The sequence below is a fragment of the Nycticebus coucang genome, chromosome 4 (assembly GCF_027406575.1).
Source record: "Nycticebus coucang isolate mNycCou1 chromosome 4, mNycCou1.pri, whole genome shotgun sequence".
Lineage (NCBI taxonomy): Eukaryota > Metazoa > Chordata > Mammalia > Primates > Lorisidae > Nycticebus > Nycticebus coucang.
In genome coordinates, this window is record NC_069783.1 from 63,933,680 (window position 1) to 63,954,395 (window position 20,716).

Genomic DNA, 20,716 nt, shown 5'->3' on the forward strand with positions numbered 1-20,716 from the left:
AAGTGCCTGGAGCCCCTGGAACAGAAGCTGCAGGAGATGACGTGCTGCAAGTCCTGGGAGCAGAAGCCTACTGAGCTCAAGAGACTAGTGGAGAGTCACGGACAGCAGATTTTTTTTTTTTTTTGAGACAGAGCCTCAGGCTGTCGCCCTGGGTAGAGTGCTGTAGCATCACAGCTCACAGCAACCTTCAACTCCTGGGCTTAAGCGATTCTCTTGCCTCAGCCTCCCAAGAAGCTGGGACCACAGATGCCTGCCACAACGCCTGGCTATTTTTTGGTTGTAGTTGTCATTGTTGTTTGGCAGGCCGGAGCTAGATTCGAACCCGCCAGCTCTGGTGTATGTGGCTGGCGCCTTAGCCGCTTGAACTACAGGGGCTGAGCCCCGACAGCAGATCTTAAGGGAGCTAGAAGAGCTTCATGGGCCACGGGGTGAAGAGCAGCAGGGTTGCTTTCATGATGAAGAAGAGGAACAAGTTCTATGGAGACTCCGAGAAAACGCTGCTCACCTTGGGGACAGGCACGGGGATCTGGCCCACTTGGCTGAGGAGGTGAAGGACAAGGGCTTATTATAATAGTCCAGCTTTGGCTCGGCGCCTGTGGCTCAAGCAGGCTAAGGTGCCAGGCACATACACCTGAGCTGGTGAGTTTGAATCCAGCCCAGGCCTGCCAAACAACAATGATGGCTGCAACTAAAAAACAGCTGGGCTTGTGGCGGGTGCCTGTGGTCCGAGCTACTTGGGAGGCAGAGGCAGGAGACTCGCTTGAGCCCAGGAGTTGGAGGTTGCTCTGAGCGGTGATGCCACAGCACTCTACCCAGAGCGACAGCCTGAGGCTCTGTCTCCAAAAAAAAAAAAATAGTCCAGCTTTGAGATGCTTAAGGTTCGACCTTTGCCCCCGCTTAGCCCTCCCCCAGCACAGTTTAGCTTTACAAATACTATTCAGTCAGCCTAGGAAGCACACTCTTCTCTTCTTTCCTAAATCCAGTTCTTTTCTTCCAGACATACCCAAAGGATCATTTTCTACAGAAAGGCTGCTCTGATTTCTTCTATCCCCTTTTAATAATTTTTGTTGTTGTTGTTGTTATTGTTGTTTTTCTGTAGAGACAGAGTCTCACTTTACCGCCCTCGTAGAGTGCTATGACATCACAGGACTCACAGCAACCTCCAGCTCTTGGGCTTATCTCCTGCCTCAGCCTCCCGAGCAGCTGGGACTACAGGCGCCCGCCACAACGCCCGGCTATTTTTTTGTTGCAGTTTGGCTGGGGCTGGGTTTGAACCCACCACCCTCGGTATATGGGGCCGGCGCCCTACTCACTGAGCCACAGGCGCTCCCCCCCTTTTAATAATTTTTGTGCTCTATGTCTTTGCAACAATTATGTGCTTAATCTGTACCAAAGAAAAAGTATACTCTTTTGACAGCAGGAAAGTCTGGTCTGAATTAGCAAAAAACTGTGCATTAAAATTTTTGTAAATGTAGTTGCTATTACTTTTAATGTAGTAATCTAGTGCTAAAAAACAAATAGAAACATAGTTTAAAGGATAAAGGCATACGTTAGAGATAGTGTGGGTTCAAATCCAGACCATTACAATAAAGTGAACAATGCAAAAAAAAAAAAAAAAATCAAAACTGGGCTGGACTCACACCTGTAATCCTAGCACTTTGGGAGGCCAGTGCAGGAGAGTTTGAGACCAGCTTGAGCAACATGGCAAGACCCTATTCCTACATAAAATACAAAAAATTAACCAGATGTGGGGGCATTCGCCTGTAGTCCCAGCTACTAGGGAGGCTGAAGCAGGAGGATCTCTAGAACCTAGGAGTTTGAGGTTCCTGTGAGCTATGATTACACCACTGCACTCTAGCCTGGGTGACACAGTGAGACCCTATTGAAAAAAACTAAAACTGAGAAATTGAAAAAAATATTTATTAAAAATTTATTTTAGGACAGGTCTGGTGGCTCATGCCTGTAATTCTAGCACTCTGGGAAGCTGAGGTGAGTGGATTGCCTGAGCTCATGAGTTCAAGACCAACCTGAGCCAGAGCGAGACCTTGTCTCTAAAAAATAGCTGGATGGGCTCAGTGCCTGTGGCTCAAGCAGCTAAGGCGTCAGCCACATACACTTGAGCTGGTGGGTTCAAATCCAGCCTGGGCCCGCCAAACAACAATGACGGCTGCAACCAAAAAATAGCCAGGTGTTGTGGCGGGTGCCTGTAGTCCCAGCTACTAGGGATGCTAAAGGAAGTGAATCATTCGAGCCTAAGAGTTTGAGGTTGCTGTGAGCTGTGACACCATGACAATCTACCAAGGGTGACGAAGTTAGACTCTGCCTCAAAAAAAAAAAATTATTTGAAAAATACAATAAACTCGGGGTGGTGCCTGTGGCTCAGTGAGTAGGGCGCCCACCCCATATGCTGAGGGTGCTGGGTTCAAATGCAGCCCCGGCCAAACTGCAACCAAAAAAATAGCTCGGCATTGTGGCGGGTGCCTGTAGTCCCAGCTACTTGGGAGGCTGAGACAAGAGAATCACCTAAGCCCAGGAGTTGGAGGTTGCTGTGAGCTGTGTGATGCCACGGCACTTTACCGAGGGTGAGAAAGTGAGACTCTGTCTCAAAAAAAAAAGAAAAAAAACAATAAACTCTTTTCATGTTAATAGAAATAACATGTTTCATAAAAGATAAAAATATTTTCAAAACAAAAAGTATTTCAGTGAGGAGAGTCACTGGCTTATATTTTGCAAATCTCTTTAACTAATAGAAGACATCTGGATTCTCACATCTGCTTCTGAATTCAATCTGTTGTGATAGGTTGTTTTGGTTGAAGCATATGAATTTGACCTTTTTTCTTTTTTTTTGAGACAGAGTCTCGCTATGTAGAGTGCCGTGGTGTCATAGCTCACAAAATCTCAAACTCTTGGACTTAAGCAATTCTCTTGCTTCAGCCTTCTAGTAATTGGGACTATAGGTGCCTGCCATAATGCCTGGCTGTTTTTTAGAGACGAGATCTTGTTCTTGCTCAGGCTGGTCTTGAACTCATGACTTCAGGCAATCCACCTGCCTCGGCCTCCCAGAGTGCTAGGATTACAGGTGTGAGCCACCAAGCCTGGCTTAGTGGACAGTCTTCTTTGATACTATGCCAAAACTCCCAAGTGATAGCTTTTTAAAAGTTAGTTGCAGTGTTGAATCTGAAACCCTATCACTTTGTTACATCAAAATTCATTGGTTTTGCAGTTTAAATGAATCTTTGTATGATTTTGTAACAGCATGCAGTGATCATTTGGAAAATATTGACTCAATGAATTATCCAGCTCTCTTGCAAGTTGACATGTTTCATTTTCATTACACATTGCTTTTTTTTTAAAAAAACTTTTCTTAGTATCACCAATTTCATGAGAAGTCTACTGGGAAATTGTCAAACCAACAGTAGCAGATACATATTTTATAAAATTGCAATTTTTGCTTGAATGCTCATATTTGTCACTGACAACAAATACTGTTGTCTTCCTTAAAGTAATAGACTCATTTTTTTTGAGAAAGGAAAGTGTCTGCCAAATACCTCTGCCTAAACAACCATACCAACATAATGACAGTCTCTGTCAGTCGCTCTTTCAGGCAAAAGTAGTGTCCCATGACGAAAGCAGCTGTTAGGTTTGCGACTCAAAACAAGAGCAACAGAGGCTTTACCTCAAGATAACATATTTAACCATACAACTTAAATGGTTCATACATATGTTCCATTTTGTCACACCGAATATTAAAAAGAACTCGGGTTAATATGTATTATTATTATTTTTTTTAATATGTATTTTTTTTTTTTGAGACAGAGTCTTACTATGTCGGCCTTGGTGTCACGGCCCACGGCAACCTCAAACTCTTGGGCTTCAGTGATTCTCTTGCCTCGGTCTCCCAAGTAGCCCAGGTGCCTGCCACAATGCCTGGCTATTTTTTTTCTTTTGCAGTTGTCATTGTTGTTCAGCTGGCCTAGGCCTGGCTCAAACCTCCTTGGTGTATGTGGCTGGTGCTATAACCACTGTGCTACAGGCACCGAGCCACGGGTTGCTATGTATTAAAATTAATAATACTCATTGCTTCATCAAGCACATTTTAAGAAAACTGGAATTTTCTTTCTTTTTTTTTTTTTTTTTTCCAGTTTTTGGCCAGGGCTAGGTTTGAACCCACCACCTTCTGGTATATGGGGCTGGCACCCTACTCTTTTGAGCCACAGACGCTGCCCTCTTTTCTTTTCTTTCTTTCTTTTTTTTTTTTTTGAGACAGAGCCTCAAGCTGTTGCCCTGGGTAGTGCCGTGGCGTCACAGCTCACAGCAACCTCCAACTCCTGGGCCTAAGCGATTCTCTTGCCTCAGCCTCCCGAGTAGCTGGGACTGTAAGCGCCCACCATAATGCCCGGCTATTTTTTGGTTGTAGTTGTCATTGTTGTTTGGCAGGCCCAGTCTGGATTCGAATCCCCCAGCTCTGGTGTATGTGGCTGGTGCCTTAGCCGCTTGAGCTACAGGCACCTAGCCATGGAATTTTTTTTTTTCTGTAGAGACAGAGTCTCACTTTATGGCCCTGGGTAGAGTGCCGTGGCCTCACACAGCTCACAGCAACCTCCAACTCCTGGGCTTAGGCGATTCTCTTGCCTCAGCCTCCCGAGTAGCTGGGACTACAGGCGCCCGCCACAACGCCTGGCTATTGGAATTTTCTTTTAAGAGCATGTGCTTGGGGGCGGCACCTGTGGCTCAGTCGGTAAGGCGCCGGCCCCATATACCGAGGGTGGCGGGTTCAAACGAACTGCAACAAAAAAATAGCTGAGCGTTGTGGCGGGCGCCTGTAGTCCCAGCTACTCGGGAGGCTGAGGCAAGAGAATCGCTTAAGCCCAGGAGTTGGAGGTTGCTGTGAGCTGTGTGATGCCACGGCACTCTACCGAGGGCCATAAAGTGAAACTCTGTCTCTACAAAAAAAAAAAAAAAAGAGCATGTGCCATGATGAAGCACACAGTCACTAGATCTGCATGGTTTGGTAGCCCTGCCTTGATGGGTGCTAAGGTACTAGGAGAAATTTCACCTTCCACTGCTTTTGCACCATCAGTTCAAATGTCAACACAATAGAAAAAATAAATATTGTGTTATTAAAGATAGTATTATTTACCCCGCTCCCCCTAAGCAGTCTCACTCTATTGCCCTGGGTAGAATACTGTGGGTGTCATAGCTCACAGCAATTCAATACTGTGGGTGTAGTAGCTCACAGCAATTGGGCTCAAGCAATTCTCTTGCCTCAGCCTCCTGAGTAGAGTATCTGGGACTATAGGTGCCCACAACAAAGCCTGGCTATTATTTTTAGAGATGGCATCTGGCTTTTGCTCATCTCGAACTTCTGAGCTCAGGCAGTCCATCTGCCTCGGCCTCCCAGTGTGCTAGGATTATAGGCATGAGCCACGGGGCTTCACTGGTTTTAAAAAAATTTTTGAAAATCATGGGTACATAATAGTTGTGTATCTTTATAGGGTACATGTGATGTTTTAATACAGGCATACAATGTGAATTAATTAAACCAGGGTAATTGGGGTATCCATCACCTCAGGAATTTATCATTTCTTTGTGTTTCCAATTCTACTCGTTTTTTTTTTTTTTTTTTTTTTGAGACAGAGTGGCCCTGGCTAAAGTACTATGGCATCATAGCTCACAGCAACCTCAAACTTTTGGGGTCAAGTGATCCTTTTGCCTCAGCCTTCCAAGTAGCTACAACTTCAGGCACCTGCCACAAGGCCTGGCTAGTTTTTCTATTTTTAGTAGAGATGGGGGTCTCATTCTTACTCAGGCTGGTCTCAAACTCTTAAGCTTAGGCAATCCACCTGCCTCGGTGTACCAAAAGAGCCACATTTCTAATTATCGCACCTCACAGATCAGAAAGCTCAACAGGCCTGTAGTCCTGCAGTAAGAACTTTCATACCACCCACCATCAATAGCCCTGTGATTGCTTGCTTTGTGAATGCCTGCTCAGATGCCACAATGGAGTAACAAACTGACTTGTAAATCCTGTAAAAAAGAACTCTTCCAACAATGGTTTTTCCTCTGGGAAGTGTCCTGGTTTTCTGGGGGGGGTGTTCACTGTTTAGACCTGGGTTGGCAGAGCAGCAAGGATGAGAAACAGAGAGGCTGTGCTTGCAGGAGAGGACCCCAAAATCCACAGAAACTACAGCAGCAAGCCAGGAGGTGAGGTGGGCAGCGCTAAGGAGGCTGCTCCAACCCCAGCAAGTGCTGCTGAGCACACCCAGCCTCTTGGCAGAAATGTTCCAACGTAGACATACGCCGTTGACTTTTTCCAAGTTGCGCACATTGGCTGACCTGGAATCTAGCCTGGTGCACTTCTGCAGCCATCACCGGGGTCATTAACATATCTGGAAGGGTCAGCAGGAAATAAAAACCAAATTCAGAATCACAGAGAGGATAAGAAATAAAAATCTTAACATATAGATTGTAGGTTTCAATACTCACAAAATACTGACGATGTGCTTTGGCCTCCTGTGCTGTGAAAGACGCCGTCCTCTTCCTACTGTTTCCTCGGGGCCCAGAATAAACGGGCTGGCAGTTTGGAGCCCCTCTGGGGTAACTACACAGTAACTACAGTTACTACAGTAACACAGTAACGACAGTAACTACAGCGCATCATCAAGTCTTCCTCCTGCTCTGGGTAGGTATTACTCCACCTGTCCTACCCAAGGAAACTCGGAAAGGTAGTCACTTGGACAAGGGCTAATGGCTAGTCCGGGCCAGCAGACAGTCAGCCCTCTAAATCTGTGGGCTCCCCATGGATTCAACCAATTGGGGACTGAAAATATTTTCTTTGGAAAAAAAGGATGTCTTATACGTCTGCACTAAACATGTACAGACTATTTTTTCTTGTAATTATTCCCCCAACAATATCGCCTAACAACTATTTACGTAGCATTTACACTTACTAGGTTTAATCAGTCTGAAGTACTCAGGAGGATGTGTGTGGGTTATATGCAAATACTGCACCATTTTATACAAAGGATTTGAGCATTTGTGAATTCTGGTGTCTGCAGGGGGTCCTGGAACCAATCCCTTGTGGATGTGGAGGGACAACTGTTGTTTCTTCACGTGTTATCTCACTGGGAAGGTGGAAATGAATCGCTATCCTGCAGATGTTGAAGATAATGTCTGGGGTGTGCACAGCTCCTGGCTTTGCACACAGGCCCCCAAAGACAACAATCTCCTCTTGAAAGAATAGAGGGCAAGGCTCTTGGCTGGTGCTGCCAGCAGGGATGGAGGGAGTAGAGGCAAATGAGGGAGCCCAGTGTGGATGCAGGCCCTGTGGTCAGCCAGCATGGCTGGGCCTGGCTCAGTCCTTGCCTCTGTGACTGCAGGTCCCCTTGGTTCCTTACCCTGAGCTGCAGGGACAGAAGGACGTGCCTTGCAGAGCCATGAGGGGCAAGTAAGATCTTGGGGCCCTTTGCCTACTCTACCTCCAGAGAAGCCCCGCAAGTCTTCCTCTCACTCTTAAGTCCCAGTGTCTCTCCCTGCTTTTTATCTCTGCCAGAAGCTTGGAAAAGTCATCCCCTTTGGGAAGAGTTACAGCTAAGACAGAGGGCCCCCTCCCAACATTTCTAAGGGCCCTACTTGCTTCCCTACAGGAGCTGAAACTTCCCTCCGTGACCCTCAAAGGACCTCATGCTCTATTTCCTTCTGGGGAGTGTCACTGTAGCTTTTGAGCATCCAAAGAGTCCATTTGGAAAGGAAAGCTGGCCAAATAGAGCTGCTCTGAGGAGACCAACGGTCTTATAGTTTTAATAGCTGTTTTGTGAAACTGTCTTCCAAACTCCACACACACACACACACACTCTCTCTCTCTCTAACAAACACCCAAGGTTCAGCAGGAATCAGAGGAAAACAGCTTGGAGGAAGTACAGCTGTTCCCTCTGAGGAGCTTGCCTGGGGGAGGCCAGGCCTAGGAAGAGGGGGTGTTCCCTGGGCAGTGACACTTTCCCGTGAGGCAGTCGAGCCTGAGGAGTTGCAGTCTCCCCGTGGGAATATGACATAACCATAGGTGGGAAGGCCTTGAAAAAACAGACCGGTGTCCACACATCCTTCTCCACAGGAACCCCCTCCCATCCTGCGTGTAAGAACTCCTAGGTCAGCAGAGGGTCAGCTATTTCCCCATCTCCAGCCAGACAAACACCCCAAAGACACAATCTGATAGGATGTGTTTATATTTACATGGTACATTTTAAAGCAAGGGCTATGTTGGTCATACATATTAGAAACCATAAAAAAAAGTTAAGAACTAAAATGTACATCATACACTTGTATATATATTTTTTACACAGAGGTAAAAAGGCTTATTATAAAAAAATCAATACAACAGGGTTTTTAGTATACAGGTAAAGAATGAATTATGCTTCAGGCACTTTAATTTGTTAATGTGAGCAAATAGCTTGGGGGGTGTCGGGGAAGCTTCTGGACAGTAAATCTTTTGGTTAATGTTTTGTTACCACAGATACAAAAATAAAATCTGAATAATTTCTCTCAAATGATTGACGTCAGTATGGCAAAGCTGACTGGGAAAATACTGCACACTGTCAGCTGCAGTGTGGCAATTAGAGAGATGTATTTACATAAATGTCCCCATGGCTATCTTTGTGGCCTTAACCACTGCCTTCACAAACCAAAAAGTATATGCGGAGTAAGATTTGCTAGCATAAGGACAAAGGGTGAAGGAAGAGAGAAACATTAATGACTAGAGGTGACAGAGGAAGAGCAGCTGGGATATGGGTGTTGTTATTGAAATAAATAGGGGCACTTGAACGGAGGTCTAATGAAACATACATTAGTGTTGTGCTTTGTAGAGAGGAGACCCTAGAGAAAGACCCTGAGGGAACGCCTCAGGGTGGAGGGGAAAATGGTCTCGGGACAGCACTGGAGGCTGGCTGTAGGTTCTCTAGATGTTTTCCAGGCATGGAAGAGGTTCTCTGTTCTTCCATCCATCCAGATAGCTCTCTATTCCTTTTCCAAACTGGAAAGCCCAAACCAGTGACTCGAACAAATGAAAACATCTACCCAACTAACTCATAAACACACTTGGTATTTACATTGCCAATCTGACTAAAGAAACTACATGGGCTCTCAAGGGAGCTGAAAATACCCCCAAGGAGGTGAGCATGGCTAGCACTTTCCTAATATGATTGGCAGACTGGAAAAAAGTCCCTTTACTTGAAGACTGATGTCCTGTGTACAAGAAAGAAGGGACCGGGAAAGGGAGGAGGGGGGAATGGGGCCATGCCTTTTGCTGGCCATTACCACAGAAAGATCATGTGGGAAGAGTAGCCAGCATCAACAAGCCCGTCCCCTGTGGTCTCCACAAAGTTCTGATTGTACTATGCTACGTACAGGTAACGACTCTTCATTTCTCCGCTTTCTTCGATAAGAAGATTTGGCTATTTCTTGCAATATATTAGAAAAATACTCTTTTCCAGCTAATTAGAAACCTCCTACGTGGCCAGGCGACAGGGAGAACCAGCTGGCTGACCTAACCATCTGTGCACCCAAAATGGCAAGTCTGGGTTTGGAGTTGCAGGAGAAAGACACGTAGGCATTGGAAGGGTTTTTACATATGGCCTTGTTTTTTCCCAAGTATAAATGAAGAATTTGGTGATGTGAAATTGAGTTCAAAGTAAAAACAAAAACATAAACCCATGAACAAAATGTAACCCACCACTCTTCAAATTATGACATTTAAAACCCGCCTCCCCCAGTTAATATAAAATAGCTACTGGAGGGGGTGAGGGGAGGAAGCGCCTATAGTTTTATTCATTACTACATTAGTGTTTCTCCGTTGGAACTTATTTGTACAACACTGGTTTGTGTCTGAGTAACGATCTGGTTTGTAAAATAATGAACAAAATTTCTTACTTTAGTAGTGTCATTCTAATATTGTGAAATTTTTACAAGTGGTGGCAACACAATTTAAAAAAATTCTACTTTAGGGATAACCGGGGAGGCTCATAGAACCTGAAATCCCCTTTCTAGCCCTGGTCCAAGAGGCTGCAATGCAGTTTAAGGAATTTTCCTGATTCTTACAAGTTAATCTGAAGTTAAGGCTCGATTCTCAGTCATTTTACGGCTAAATGTTTTGCATCAGTGAATAACTTCGACAGACTTTTTTTTGGGTACAGATAATGACGATGGGCTAAAGATAGAAATTGAAGCTTACGCGGGAAATTTGGCTTTAGAAAAGTTAAAGCGATATTGTTTTGTGGTACAAGTAGGTTAACTAGCTCACCTCCTATACATAACAACTGCAGGCTTAAATACTTCTGGTAGGGTTTCATCATTCTGACATCACACGGAGGCAAGCACCTGATGCCTGCTGGCAAGGGGCAAGCTGACCCAAGAGAAATGTAGTCTTCAAGCTCTTGGGAAAAAAATCAACTACAAAACCCACCAAAAATCAGCAGTTCCAACTGCAGGCTCCTTTGAACGGGAAGAAGTGGGAAAGGAAAGAGGAAATCACCGTATGGGTAAGACAGTGAGCTTGGTTCCATATTGTTAGTAATACGCACAAGTTACGCTGAAAGTTCCTTCCTCAGAACACCGGGCGGGGGTGAGCACGGGTGTGTGGCCGATGCGGGGAGGGCGGCCCGGGCAGTGCGGCCAGCGGGCAGTGGCCTTGGGCGGGCCTCGCGCTCTCCCCCTCCACGCCCTCCGCGCTTGGGAGCGGATGAGAGGAGGTGAGAGACGCCGAGCTCCGAAGGGGGAGACACACGAGTCAGGCGGCGGCTTTGTGCTTCCCGCCGCAGCACCTGCACATCACTCCGCAGTGGTAGCAGGCCCGAAGGGGCAGGTAACAGCACATACAGGGGGCCAAGAAAGACAAGGCAATAAGGGCCATCCACCGGAGGCAGAACTTCTCGTCGCTCGTATCACACGAGCACGGGTCCGTGTAGTCGCCCTCGGGGTCCGACATACAGTGGTAGAGCATGCTGTCCGCGCACCACATGCAGCTCACGCGGCGGATGCAAGTTCGCGCGGCGTCGGGCGCGTCCTGGCAGTGCCCCCTGCGGTTCTCCTCGTGGTTGAACATGTCCCTGCAGTACACGCACCGCGAGCGCTCTCCGTCCTCCTTCCGCCGCCGCGACTTGCCCCGCGGCGGCTGCGTCTTGATCACGCCGCCCCCTCGGCCTTTGGGGTCCTCCAGGCCGAAGTCTGACGAGTCCACGTAGGGGTAGTTGTAGTCGTGCTTGGGGACCTCGCCCTTGGCGAAGCGCACGTAGTAGTCTGCATCCTCCGCGGGGTCCGGGTACTTGCCCCTGACCGGCGCGTGCCGGTAATCCTCGTACCCCGTGGTCATCCAGATCTTTTCCCGAGGGTTGATGCGGACAATCTCCTCGTCGTCGTCTGGGAAGCTCACCTGGCGGTAGGACCTTGGCATTGGCTGCCCCGGGGAAGACAAGACATAATTTTGTAGCAGTAGCCAGAAAAAAAACACCCAGTCCCTCCCCAGTCCTCTGGAATGCACCTTTCACCTCCACGGAGGCACTTCTCCCAGAAATTGACCCGTCCTGCAGTGACTGGACATTTTGTCCATCAGTCAGAGAGGTGTTTCTGAGTCTCAATCCGCTACTGGGTTAGAAAATCAATTCAGTGGGTTGAGACGGGCAGTGTTTCCCCTGTAGGTTGAAGTGTTAACTGCAGGGTGGAAGGTACCACACAGCAAGAATGGAGTTTGATGAGCGCGCAGGAGCCCCACACGCCCATCCAGAGGTACAGCAGGGCCTGCCTCGGTCCTAGGGTGGAGATTAGGCAGATTTCTAACTGCTCAGATAGGTTTTGCCCGTTTTCGTACAGTATGTTACCTTATGTTAAGTCTGGCTCCCCCCCCTTTTTTTTGAGACATAGTCTCTGTGCTGTGGGTGGAGTGACATGGTGTCATCATAGCTCATAGCAACCTCAAACTCTTAGACTCAAGACATCCTCTTGCCTTGGCCTCTGGAGTAGCTACAGGCCACCCATTGCAAGGCCAGGCTATTTATTTTTTTGAGACAGGTTCTTGGTCTAGTTCAGGCTAGTCTCCACCTGCCTTGGCCTCTCAAGTGCTAGAATTACAGGTGTGAGCCACCTGGCTGGCCTTACTTTTTCTATTTTTAGTAGAGATAGGGGTCTCTCTTGCTCAGGCTGTTCTCCAACTTCTTGAGCTCAGGCAATCTACCCATCATCTCAGCCTCCCAGCCTGCTAAGATTACAAGGGAGAGCCACTGTGCTTGGCTTTTTTTCCCCAGAGGAAATAGAATAAGGATACTGGAATGCACCACATGTTGTAAGGGTTAAGTACTGTGTCCTGAGATTTCATTAGCTATGTGTGTGCAGTGTGTACATGCTGGGTCACATGGTAGCATCCGTCTCTCACTGAGAGTCATGCTTCAAGGTACAATAGAGGCATGCTAGTAATTTTAAGCCTCACCTTGTAATCTGGCTGGGAAAATAAGATGTGTAGATGAGAGTAAGAGTAAAGGTCCCCACAGCTGACTGCCTGGGTTTGAGTCCTGCCAGGATCTCCCAGACGGTGTTTGGCCAGACCCAGAGCCATACCCTCTTCACATTCAAACTGCATTCTCCCTTAGGGTGAAAGAGTCTTTTCTTTCTTCTTCTTCTTTTTTTTTTTTTTTGGCCAGGGCTGGGTTTGAACCTGCCACCTCCAGCATATGTGGCAGGCGCCCTACTCCTTTGAGCCACAGGCGCCGCCCCTGAAAGAGTCCTTTCTTTAGTGTTAGTCCTGCTACAGTTTACAGCAGTACCTTGTCCCGAGTGCCAGGCACTGAATAAATACTTATTGCATAGATGCATGCAACCCTGCCTTGCTCTGGGCATCTCAGCTGAGACAGAGAACGCGATTTCCTCCCCTTTTAAGCCCTTTGGGCATGAAAAATTTTCAAGGGGCAAGGCTCTGAAGTGACCCATTGCAGTCAAATGCTGACTACAAATTTATTAGCAAGTCAGTATGACTCGGTTCCTGTCTAATGAAGCTGCACAGCCCCATTGTGAGAACAAAGAGAAATGATTTGTGTTGAGTGTCAGCTCCAAGCCTGGCACACAGGGCACTCTGGATACCTGCTACCATCACTGTCATTATCACATGGTAATTAGATTTACTGATCATGTCCCACCAAATTGGGAGCGTCTTGAGGACAGGGGCATGTCTGTGTCTCAGACACTTTGGTTTAATTCCCATCAGACTCCTGTTAACCAGTTTCCTGGACTTTGGAAAAACTACAATTCTAAAGCTTGGGAGCTGACATGGGCTTTATTAATTTTTATTTTGCAAAATAAGGAAAAGTCAAAGAGAAAGACATAAGAGGACATTTTAATGCCAAAATATTAGGAAGCACATAATAAAATAACACTAAATAAAAAGTCAAATAAATCTAGCTTTATGTTAAAAAAAACTTCACTGTTCTGTGTTCCTTTTTTCTCATTTCAAAGCAGTCTAGTGGCCACATCATCCCACATGGGCACCATGTCCATGCCCCATGATTTGGGAACCTGCTCTTCCAAGCAGCTGCTTCGTAAATATTTGTTGAAATACTGAATTCCAGACTCCAGCTACATCTTCCTGAGCAAGACTGGGCCTGCAGCCTGTGATGGTGGGGTCTTCAGCCAAGTGTGCAGCATTCCTTAGTCTTGCTTGTGGCTCTGTGCTTCCACACAAAGCCAGGAGGCCTTTTGGACAGAGGAACACAGGAAGCAGAGTAGCAGCCTGGGTGGGGACAGACCTGGATTTGAATCTTGACTCACCAGGTGCTCCATCACTCTACGCCTCAGCTTTCTCATCTATAAACCAGAGATGTTGACAACTAGCCCTGTGGGGGTAATTTGAAAATTAAACCAGATACTGCATATAGAAGGCTTGGCAAGGTGTCTGGCACATGGGAAACTTTGTAAGGCTGAAGGACTGCCACCACCACCACCACCATCAATATAGGGTGAGGGTGCAGCGTTGGAGAACAGAAGAGGCCTAAGTTTAGGGAATGTGGCTGAAAGGAGAGAAAGGCTGTTACAGAATCAGAGCTGTCCCCCTGATGACCTCAGAGGGGTGAGACTATTGCTCACCTGATCGAGGTGATAGTGGTCTGTGGGGTATGGGTCGTGGATGTGGCCCACGGTGTAAATCCTCCGGTGCTCACAGGATGTGGGAGAAGAGATTGTCCGAGTAGGTTGTTCCCTCTTCTGAGAGGAGTTAGAAGAACTGTCTGTTGCTGTCTGTTTAGAGGGAGGTAATCAAGAGTCAATTAAAAAACAATAACAAAAACCGACACACAAGACCCCAACGTGCACTATTCACAGACCTCCTCCTTGCCAAATGTGACATCTTGCTGGGCTTCCCAAAATCTTGAGTTTATCCTGGCTGTGGTCGAGGACCCCTGAAGGGCCAGACTGTCTAAACATAATGTGGCTGGCTCAACAGGGAAAAAAATCCAGGCACCAGACTGGAAAGACAGGTTAGCTTTCTCAAATGTGGGAATAGTGACTCAGCTTTTGATAAAGCTCTTAATAGACCAGGCTCCCACTTATGTGTCCCCATTTGATCAAGAATGGCTACCCCATCTATGGCCCTGGCTGCGAGGCACTATGGCAAGCCAGGAAGATGTGAATAGGCAAAGATAAACCCCAAACATTTCTATGTGGGATTAATCCCGGCCCAGCAATGTCTCAGAGGTAAGTAAGGATACCTCTAGGGCAGTGGTTCTCAACCTTCCGAATGCCATGGCCCTTTAATACAGTTCCTGTGGGTCATGACCCACAGGTTGAGAACGGCTGCTCTAGGGTAATCATGAAAGTTGGCTTTCCAAAAAGAAACCTTGTAATCTTTGGAGTTGGAGGTAAACCTTGGGGATCACTTTAAAATAGAAGTGAAATAGACAACTGCTGGATGATTGTGCAGAACAAAGCCACCCCATGGAGGGGAATGAAATTCTCTTTTGTAACCTAGGCCAGAATGCACTGAGTTTGTCACCTAGGTGCTCTACCCTCCCTCTGGGGCCTTCTGGTGGCAGCAGCTCTACCTGTGACACGCTCTGTGCCTCTCTGTCCCTCATTCCTCCCGAGGCGGAGGGAGTGGGCTGAGTGCGTGGTCTGCTACTTTGCTCCTCTCCTTCTTGGGGACTACCCAGTGGGCAGACAGCATGGGCCAATGGACAATCTTGGGCTGTGTAGTCCACCCAGAGGTCAAGGGCCAATCTTCTCTATCTATCGCCCCCGTACCTCATGGGGCAGGACTAGCTAACTCTGGGGTCTGGCTCTGAAATCTCACTTCTTGCAGATGGAAGCCAGGGCTGGCTTCATTACTAATTAGTTGTCTCTAAACTTTTTTTTTTTTTTTTGAGACAGAGTCTAACTATGTCACCCTGGGGAGAGGGCCTTGGCATCACAGCTCACAGCAACCTCAAACTCCTGGGCTCAAGTGATTCTCTTGCCTCAGCCTCCCAAGTAGCTGGGACTACCAGTGCCCACCACAATGCATAGCTATTTGTTGTTGTTGTCACTGTTGTTTGCCAGGCCCGGGCTGGTGTACGGGGCTGGTGCCCTGACCACTGAGCAACAGGCGCTGAGCCCAAACTTTTTTTTTTGTAGAGACAGAGTCTCACTTTATGGCCCTTGGTAGAGTGCCGTGGCCTCACACAGCTCACAGCAACCTCCAACTCCTGGGCTTAAGTGATTCCCTTGCCTCAGCCTCCCGAGTAGCTGGGACTACAGGCGCCCGCCACAACGCCCGGCTATTTTTTGGTTGCAGTTCGGCCGGGGCCGGGTTTGAACCCGTCACCCTCGGTATATGGGGCCGGCGCCTTACCGACTGAGCCACAGGCGCCGCCCCAAACTTTTTTTTTTTAATTAACTCAGTTTCCCAGTAACTGAAAGATACCAAAATGATACCCCGTTTCCCCAAAAATAAGACAGTGTCTTATTTTAAGGTGTGCTCCCAAAGATGTGCTACGTCTTACTTTCAGGGGACATCTTATCTTTCCTGTAAGTAGGTTTTATTTTCGGAGGATGTCTTATTTTCGGGAAAACAGGGTATGTAAGACTTTACTTTCTTCCAAACTCCAGCCTGCTTGCTAACTCTCACCGGCCCTTTCCTATGTCTTTGAAGGCGCTGCTTCCCTTTCTTACCACACACTGACTGCAGAGAAGACAGAACAGCACACAACCCTGTGCAGTGCCACAGTATGGGTGCTTCGGGGGCCATCATTCCTTAGCACAGCCCAGGTAACAGGTAAAATGTCATCTCCATGTCACACCTATGCATATGGGCCTCTGAGAGATGGGGGATCCTACCCATGGTGACACACAGTCACTGGTGGAGCTGGGAATGAAAAACAGACTCACTGACCACAAAGCCCACTGAGATTCTAACATGCCACTCCACTGCCTCTCAAACTCAGGCAAGCCCACTTCCAGTTCCTACTCTGGGAGGTATTTTGTTGAGATGACAGCTTGCCAAGGAAGAAGGTACATGTTCCCTTTATATGCACCAAGAAGAGGAGAGGATATCTCACATTATAAAGTTTATAATGACTTCAGCAAGTACCTTTTGAATGAGCAGATAAGGGCCCTTCAGTATGATTCAAATCCCAGGAGTTATATTCTATCCAGCATCCACGGTACAGCCACGTTATCAGGTTAGACACCACCCTTGTATTGAGCATCGTATAATAATATGCTCAGCACTTAGTTCTCAGAAACCTAGTTAATGTGTAACAGTCACAGGCCGGTCGCGGTGGCTCGCATCTGTAATCCTAGCACTCTGGGAGGCCGATGTGGGTGGATCTCTTGAGCTCAGGAGTTTAAGACCAGCCTGAGCAAGAGCAAGACCCAGTCTCTAAAAAAATAGCCAGGTGTTGTGGTGCATATCTATAGTCCCAGCTACTCAGGAGGCTGAGGCAAGAGGATTACTTGAGCCCAAAAGCTGAAGTTGCCGTGAGCTATAAAGCCACAGCACTGTAGAGGATACAGTGAGACTGTCTCAAACAAAACAAAACAAAACCAAACAGCCCCCCTATAAGAGTCATATCTGTGTTAAGTCACACGCTCACCTTAACCCACCTACTTAACCTATGTTTGGGTTAACAGTGTATAGAAAGAAAGTCACTCTGAGAAGTGAGGCATACGGGGTTTTCCTAGGGTGCAGGAATCAATCAGAAATGCCACCTTCCAATGCACCCGTCCTCCCTCCTCAATCCCAGCAACCTCTTTCCACTGCACAGGCAAGTGCAAAGCTCCCCAGGCATTGGCAGATGATGGGGACTGAGAAAGGCTTTCTTAATTTAATGACATATTTGTACAAAGGAGCAAGAATGAAAGAAAACCTCAAGAGGCCTGTCTGCAGTCCACCACTGCCCTGAGAGCAAAGCTGAGGGTGTGCCCTTGCATAGCCCATAGCTTTCCATGCCCAACTGCTCTAAGTCTGGGGGGGAAGGAGAGCACCAAAGAAGTTCCATCAGAAGCTCATGTTTATTTCAGATCTATACTATGAGGTAAAGCTTGCAAAGCAGTGAGTGTGACCTACAAAACGTACATAAAAAAATGTACTATAAGGGCATTTTCAAGGAAGGTGAGAGGAACAAAATATCCCTTTACCCACATGCAACTCTGAACTGGCCCTCCTGTAGCTCTGCTGTGGTTTGCGCACAGACCACTGAACAGTAGGCCACCTGAGGTGCACACATTCAATAAAGGTGAGATTTTAAAACATCTCCATTATTTGTGTGCACAAGCTACTGGTACCTATCAACACACCAATCTAACAATGGTCACCTTCAACTGAAAAACTTGGCAGCCACGTGCCTTTTGGCTATGTTTTACACTCTCCTTGCTCTCTAGTGTGGGGGCCTCTTAGGGCTTTGAATTCAAGAAGAAAATAGTAGGGTTCTCTGTGACTGCTCTGTGATCAGAGATTTCAGCATCCTAAGAGGGGGCTTTAACACACTTCCCAGCATCCCAAGACAGCAAGGTCAGAGGGGTTGTTGAATGTCTCCTGCTGTAGACAGCCGGGCCGGCCCGCCTGGGAGGTCTTGTGTACCATGATGCAGCAAGCAACAGCCCTTGTCACCTGCAAATATATTCAAAGGATATATTTACAGGTGACACCGCCAAAAAAAACCTCTGAGTTTAACTCTGACTCAATGTCAATGCTCAATATTAAAATGATGTCCAGTTAATAAGTGTGCATCCTAGTAGGGGGCACTGAACAACAGACATGCAGGCAAGTATTATAATGCTAAAAATAATAGGATCTTGGCTCAGGTAGATTTGAGTCATTCTCTGCTAATTATAAGATGTGTGATTTTGGTCAAGTTAAACTCCAGTCTTCACATCTGTGAAATGGGGCTCAAATCTTCTGTGGAGTTATTGCAAAAATCAAATGAGATTTAAAATTTCTATTTTCTTAAGTGTGACTGCTGATATGTGGGAAAGTTGTTGATTCTGAATGTTGATCTTGTGTCTGCTTGCTTTGCTTAGATGCTGTCTGAAACTTCAAATAATTTATCAAGTGATTCTGTGGGTTTTTCTTTTCTTTTTTTTTTTGAGACAGAGTTTTATTATGTCACCCTTGGTAGACTGCCATGGCGTCACAGCTCACAGCAACCTCAAACTCCTGGGCTTAAGCGATTCTCTTGCCTCAGCCTCCCAAATAGCTGGGACTTACAGGCGCCCACCACAACGCCCGGCTATTTTTTTTTTTTTGCAGTTGTCATTTAGCTGGCCTGGGCTGGGTTTGAACCCGCCAGCCTGGGTGTATATGGCTGGTGCCCTACCCACTGAGCTATGGGCACCGCCTCTGTGGATTTTTCTAAGTAAGTCATTTCACTCACAATAGTTTGGTTTACTTTCCAATATTTATACCATCTTTTTTTTTTTTTATCTTATTGCATCTTTTACCAAGGTTTATAGCATGATACGGAAAAACAAAGGTAATAGTGCTCTGCCTGTCTTGAACATGACTTTGATGAAAAAACTTTTTTTTTTCTTTTTGCAGTTTTTGGCTGTGGCTGGGTTTGAACCCACCACCTCCGGTATAGGGGCTGGCACCCTACTCCTTTGAGCCACAGGCGCTGCCTGATGGACAAACTTCTAATGATTTTCAATTTGATACGATCTTTCGAATCAAATTCACAACTGAGGTGATTATAAATCCCAAAATGTTTCCTTCTATTCTAGATTGCTAAGAGTTTTCACCTGAAGATGTTTGAGACCAGCCTGAGCCAGAGCTAGAACTCATCTCTAAAAAAAGGGGGCTATCATTAGATGATTTGTATCTACTGAGATGATTACATAGTCCTCTACCTTTAATTTTATTAATTTATTATAGACAGTCTCTGGCTCTAAATAGCCTGGGCTAGAGTGTAGTGGCATCATCATAGCTTATAGCGACCTCAAACTCCTGGGCTCAAGCGATCCTACTGTCTCAGCCTCCCAAGTTGCTGCGACTGCTGCCACCAGGCCCTGCTAATTTTTCTATTTTTTTTTTTTAGAGACAAAGTCTCACTATGTTGCTCAGGGGCTGTACTTGAACTCCTAGGCTCAGGCAGTCCTCCTACCTTGGCCTTCCAAAGGGCTGGAATTATAGGCATAAACCACGTGCCTTAATGTATTTTATTAATGTAGGAATTAAATAGTTATGCTTTTCCAGTATAAACCAAGTTTACATTCCTGGAATTATTTGCCTGATCTTTCATTCAATTTATCTTACTAATATTTGAAAAACTAATATATTTATTAATATTTTTAGTAAATTACAGAAACAATAAAGATGGGCTCTTGCTCTGTCACCCTGGAGGGCAGTGGTACAATCATAGCTCATTGCAGCCTCTAACTCCTGGGCTCTAGTGAAGCGATCCTCCTGTCTTGGCCTCTGAGTAGCTTGGACTATAGCCCCATGACACCATGCCTGACTAATTAAAATTTTTTTTTGTAGAGACAGGGTCTCGCTCAGGTTTTGCCCTGGCTAGTCTCAAACTCCTGGCCTCCAGCGATCCTTCTCTTGCATCTTGCCAAACTGCTGGGATTACAGGTGCGAGGCACATGCCCAGCTGTCTCCAGAGGTTCCACAGGTTCCTGCAACTATGTAAAGGATTTGGCTCCTAACAGCAATCACTTAATAGGTAAGATGTGCACCCGAAATTGTGCTATGCTGTTCCTCACAGAGCTGTTCTACTACCTCTCGCAACAATGCTGATGTGGTTTCCAGAAAGTGGGCTCTTTTTATAGGTTAATCCTTTCTTTCTTTTTATAGACAGAGTCTCACTTTATGGCCCTTAGTAGAGTGCTATGGCATCACAGCTCACAGTAACCTCCAGCTCTTGGGCTTAGGCGATTCTCTTGTCTCAGCCTCCCGAGTAGCTGGAACTACAGGCACCTGCCACAGTGCCTGGCTATTTTTTGTTGCAGTTTGGCCAGAGCTGGGTTTGAACCCACCACCCTCTGTATATATGCGGCCTGCGCCCTACTCACTGAACCACAGGCGCCGCCTAGGCTAATCCTTTCTAAGTGATTTAATTAACCAGCAAGATGTGGAAAGCAGATAGAATAAAGTCTGGCTTGTGCCTAACGGACAGTGTTACTTCAATATGTACATATTCTTTAACATGCTTATTCAATGCTGAGCACATCCTGTATAACAGGTACTGTGCTTAGACACAGGGATAGAACGGTA

General features: G+C 46.5%; 1 protein-coding gene across 3 annotated transcripts in view; it reads right to left on the reverse strand.

Moving 5' to 3' along the window:
- Nucleotides 1–8,204: 8,204 nt before the first annotated feature.
- Nucleotides 8,205–20,716, reverse strand: part of SPRED2 (sprouty related EVH1 domain containing 2) — a 125,754-nt gene continuing 113,242 nt past the window's right edge. For all 3 annotated transcript variants that reach the window (XM_053588218.1, XM_053588216.1, XM_053588217.1), the window contains 2 exons: nt 14,116–14,265; nt 8,205–11,443 (listed from right to left, as the gene is read on the reverse strand). In XM_053588218.1, coding sequence (XP_053444193.1) covers nt 10,778–11,443; nt 14,116–14,265 — 816 coding nt within the window. In that variant the 3' untranslated portion in view covers nt 8,205–10,777. The remainder of the gene's footprint in view (nt 11,444–14,115; nt 14,266–20,716) is intronic.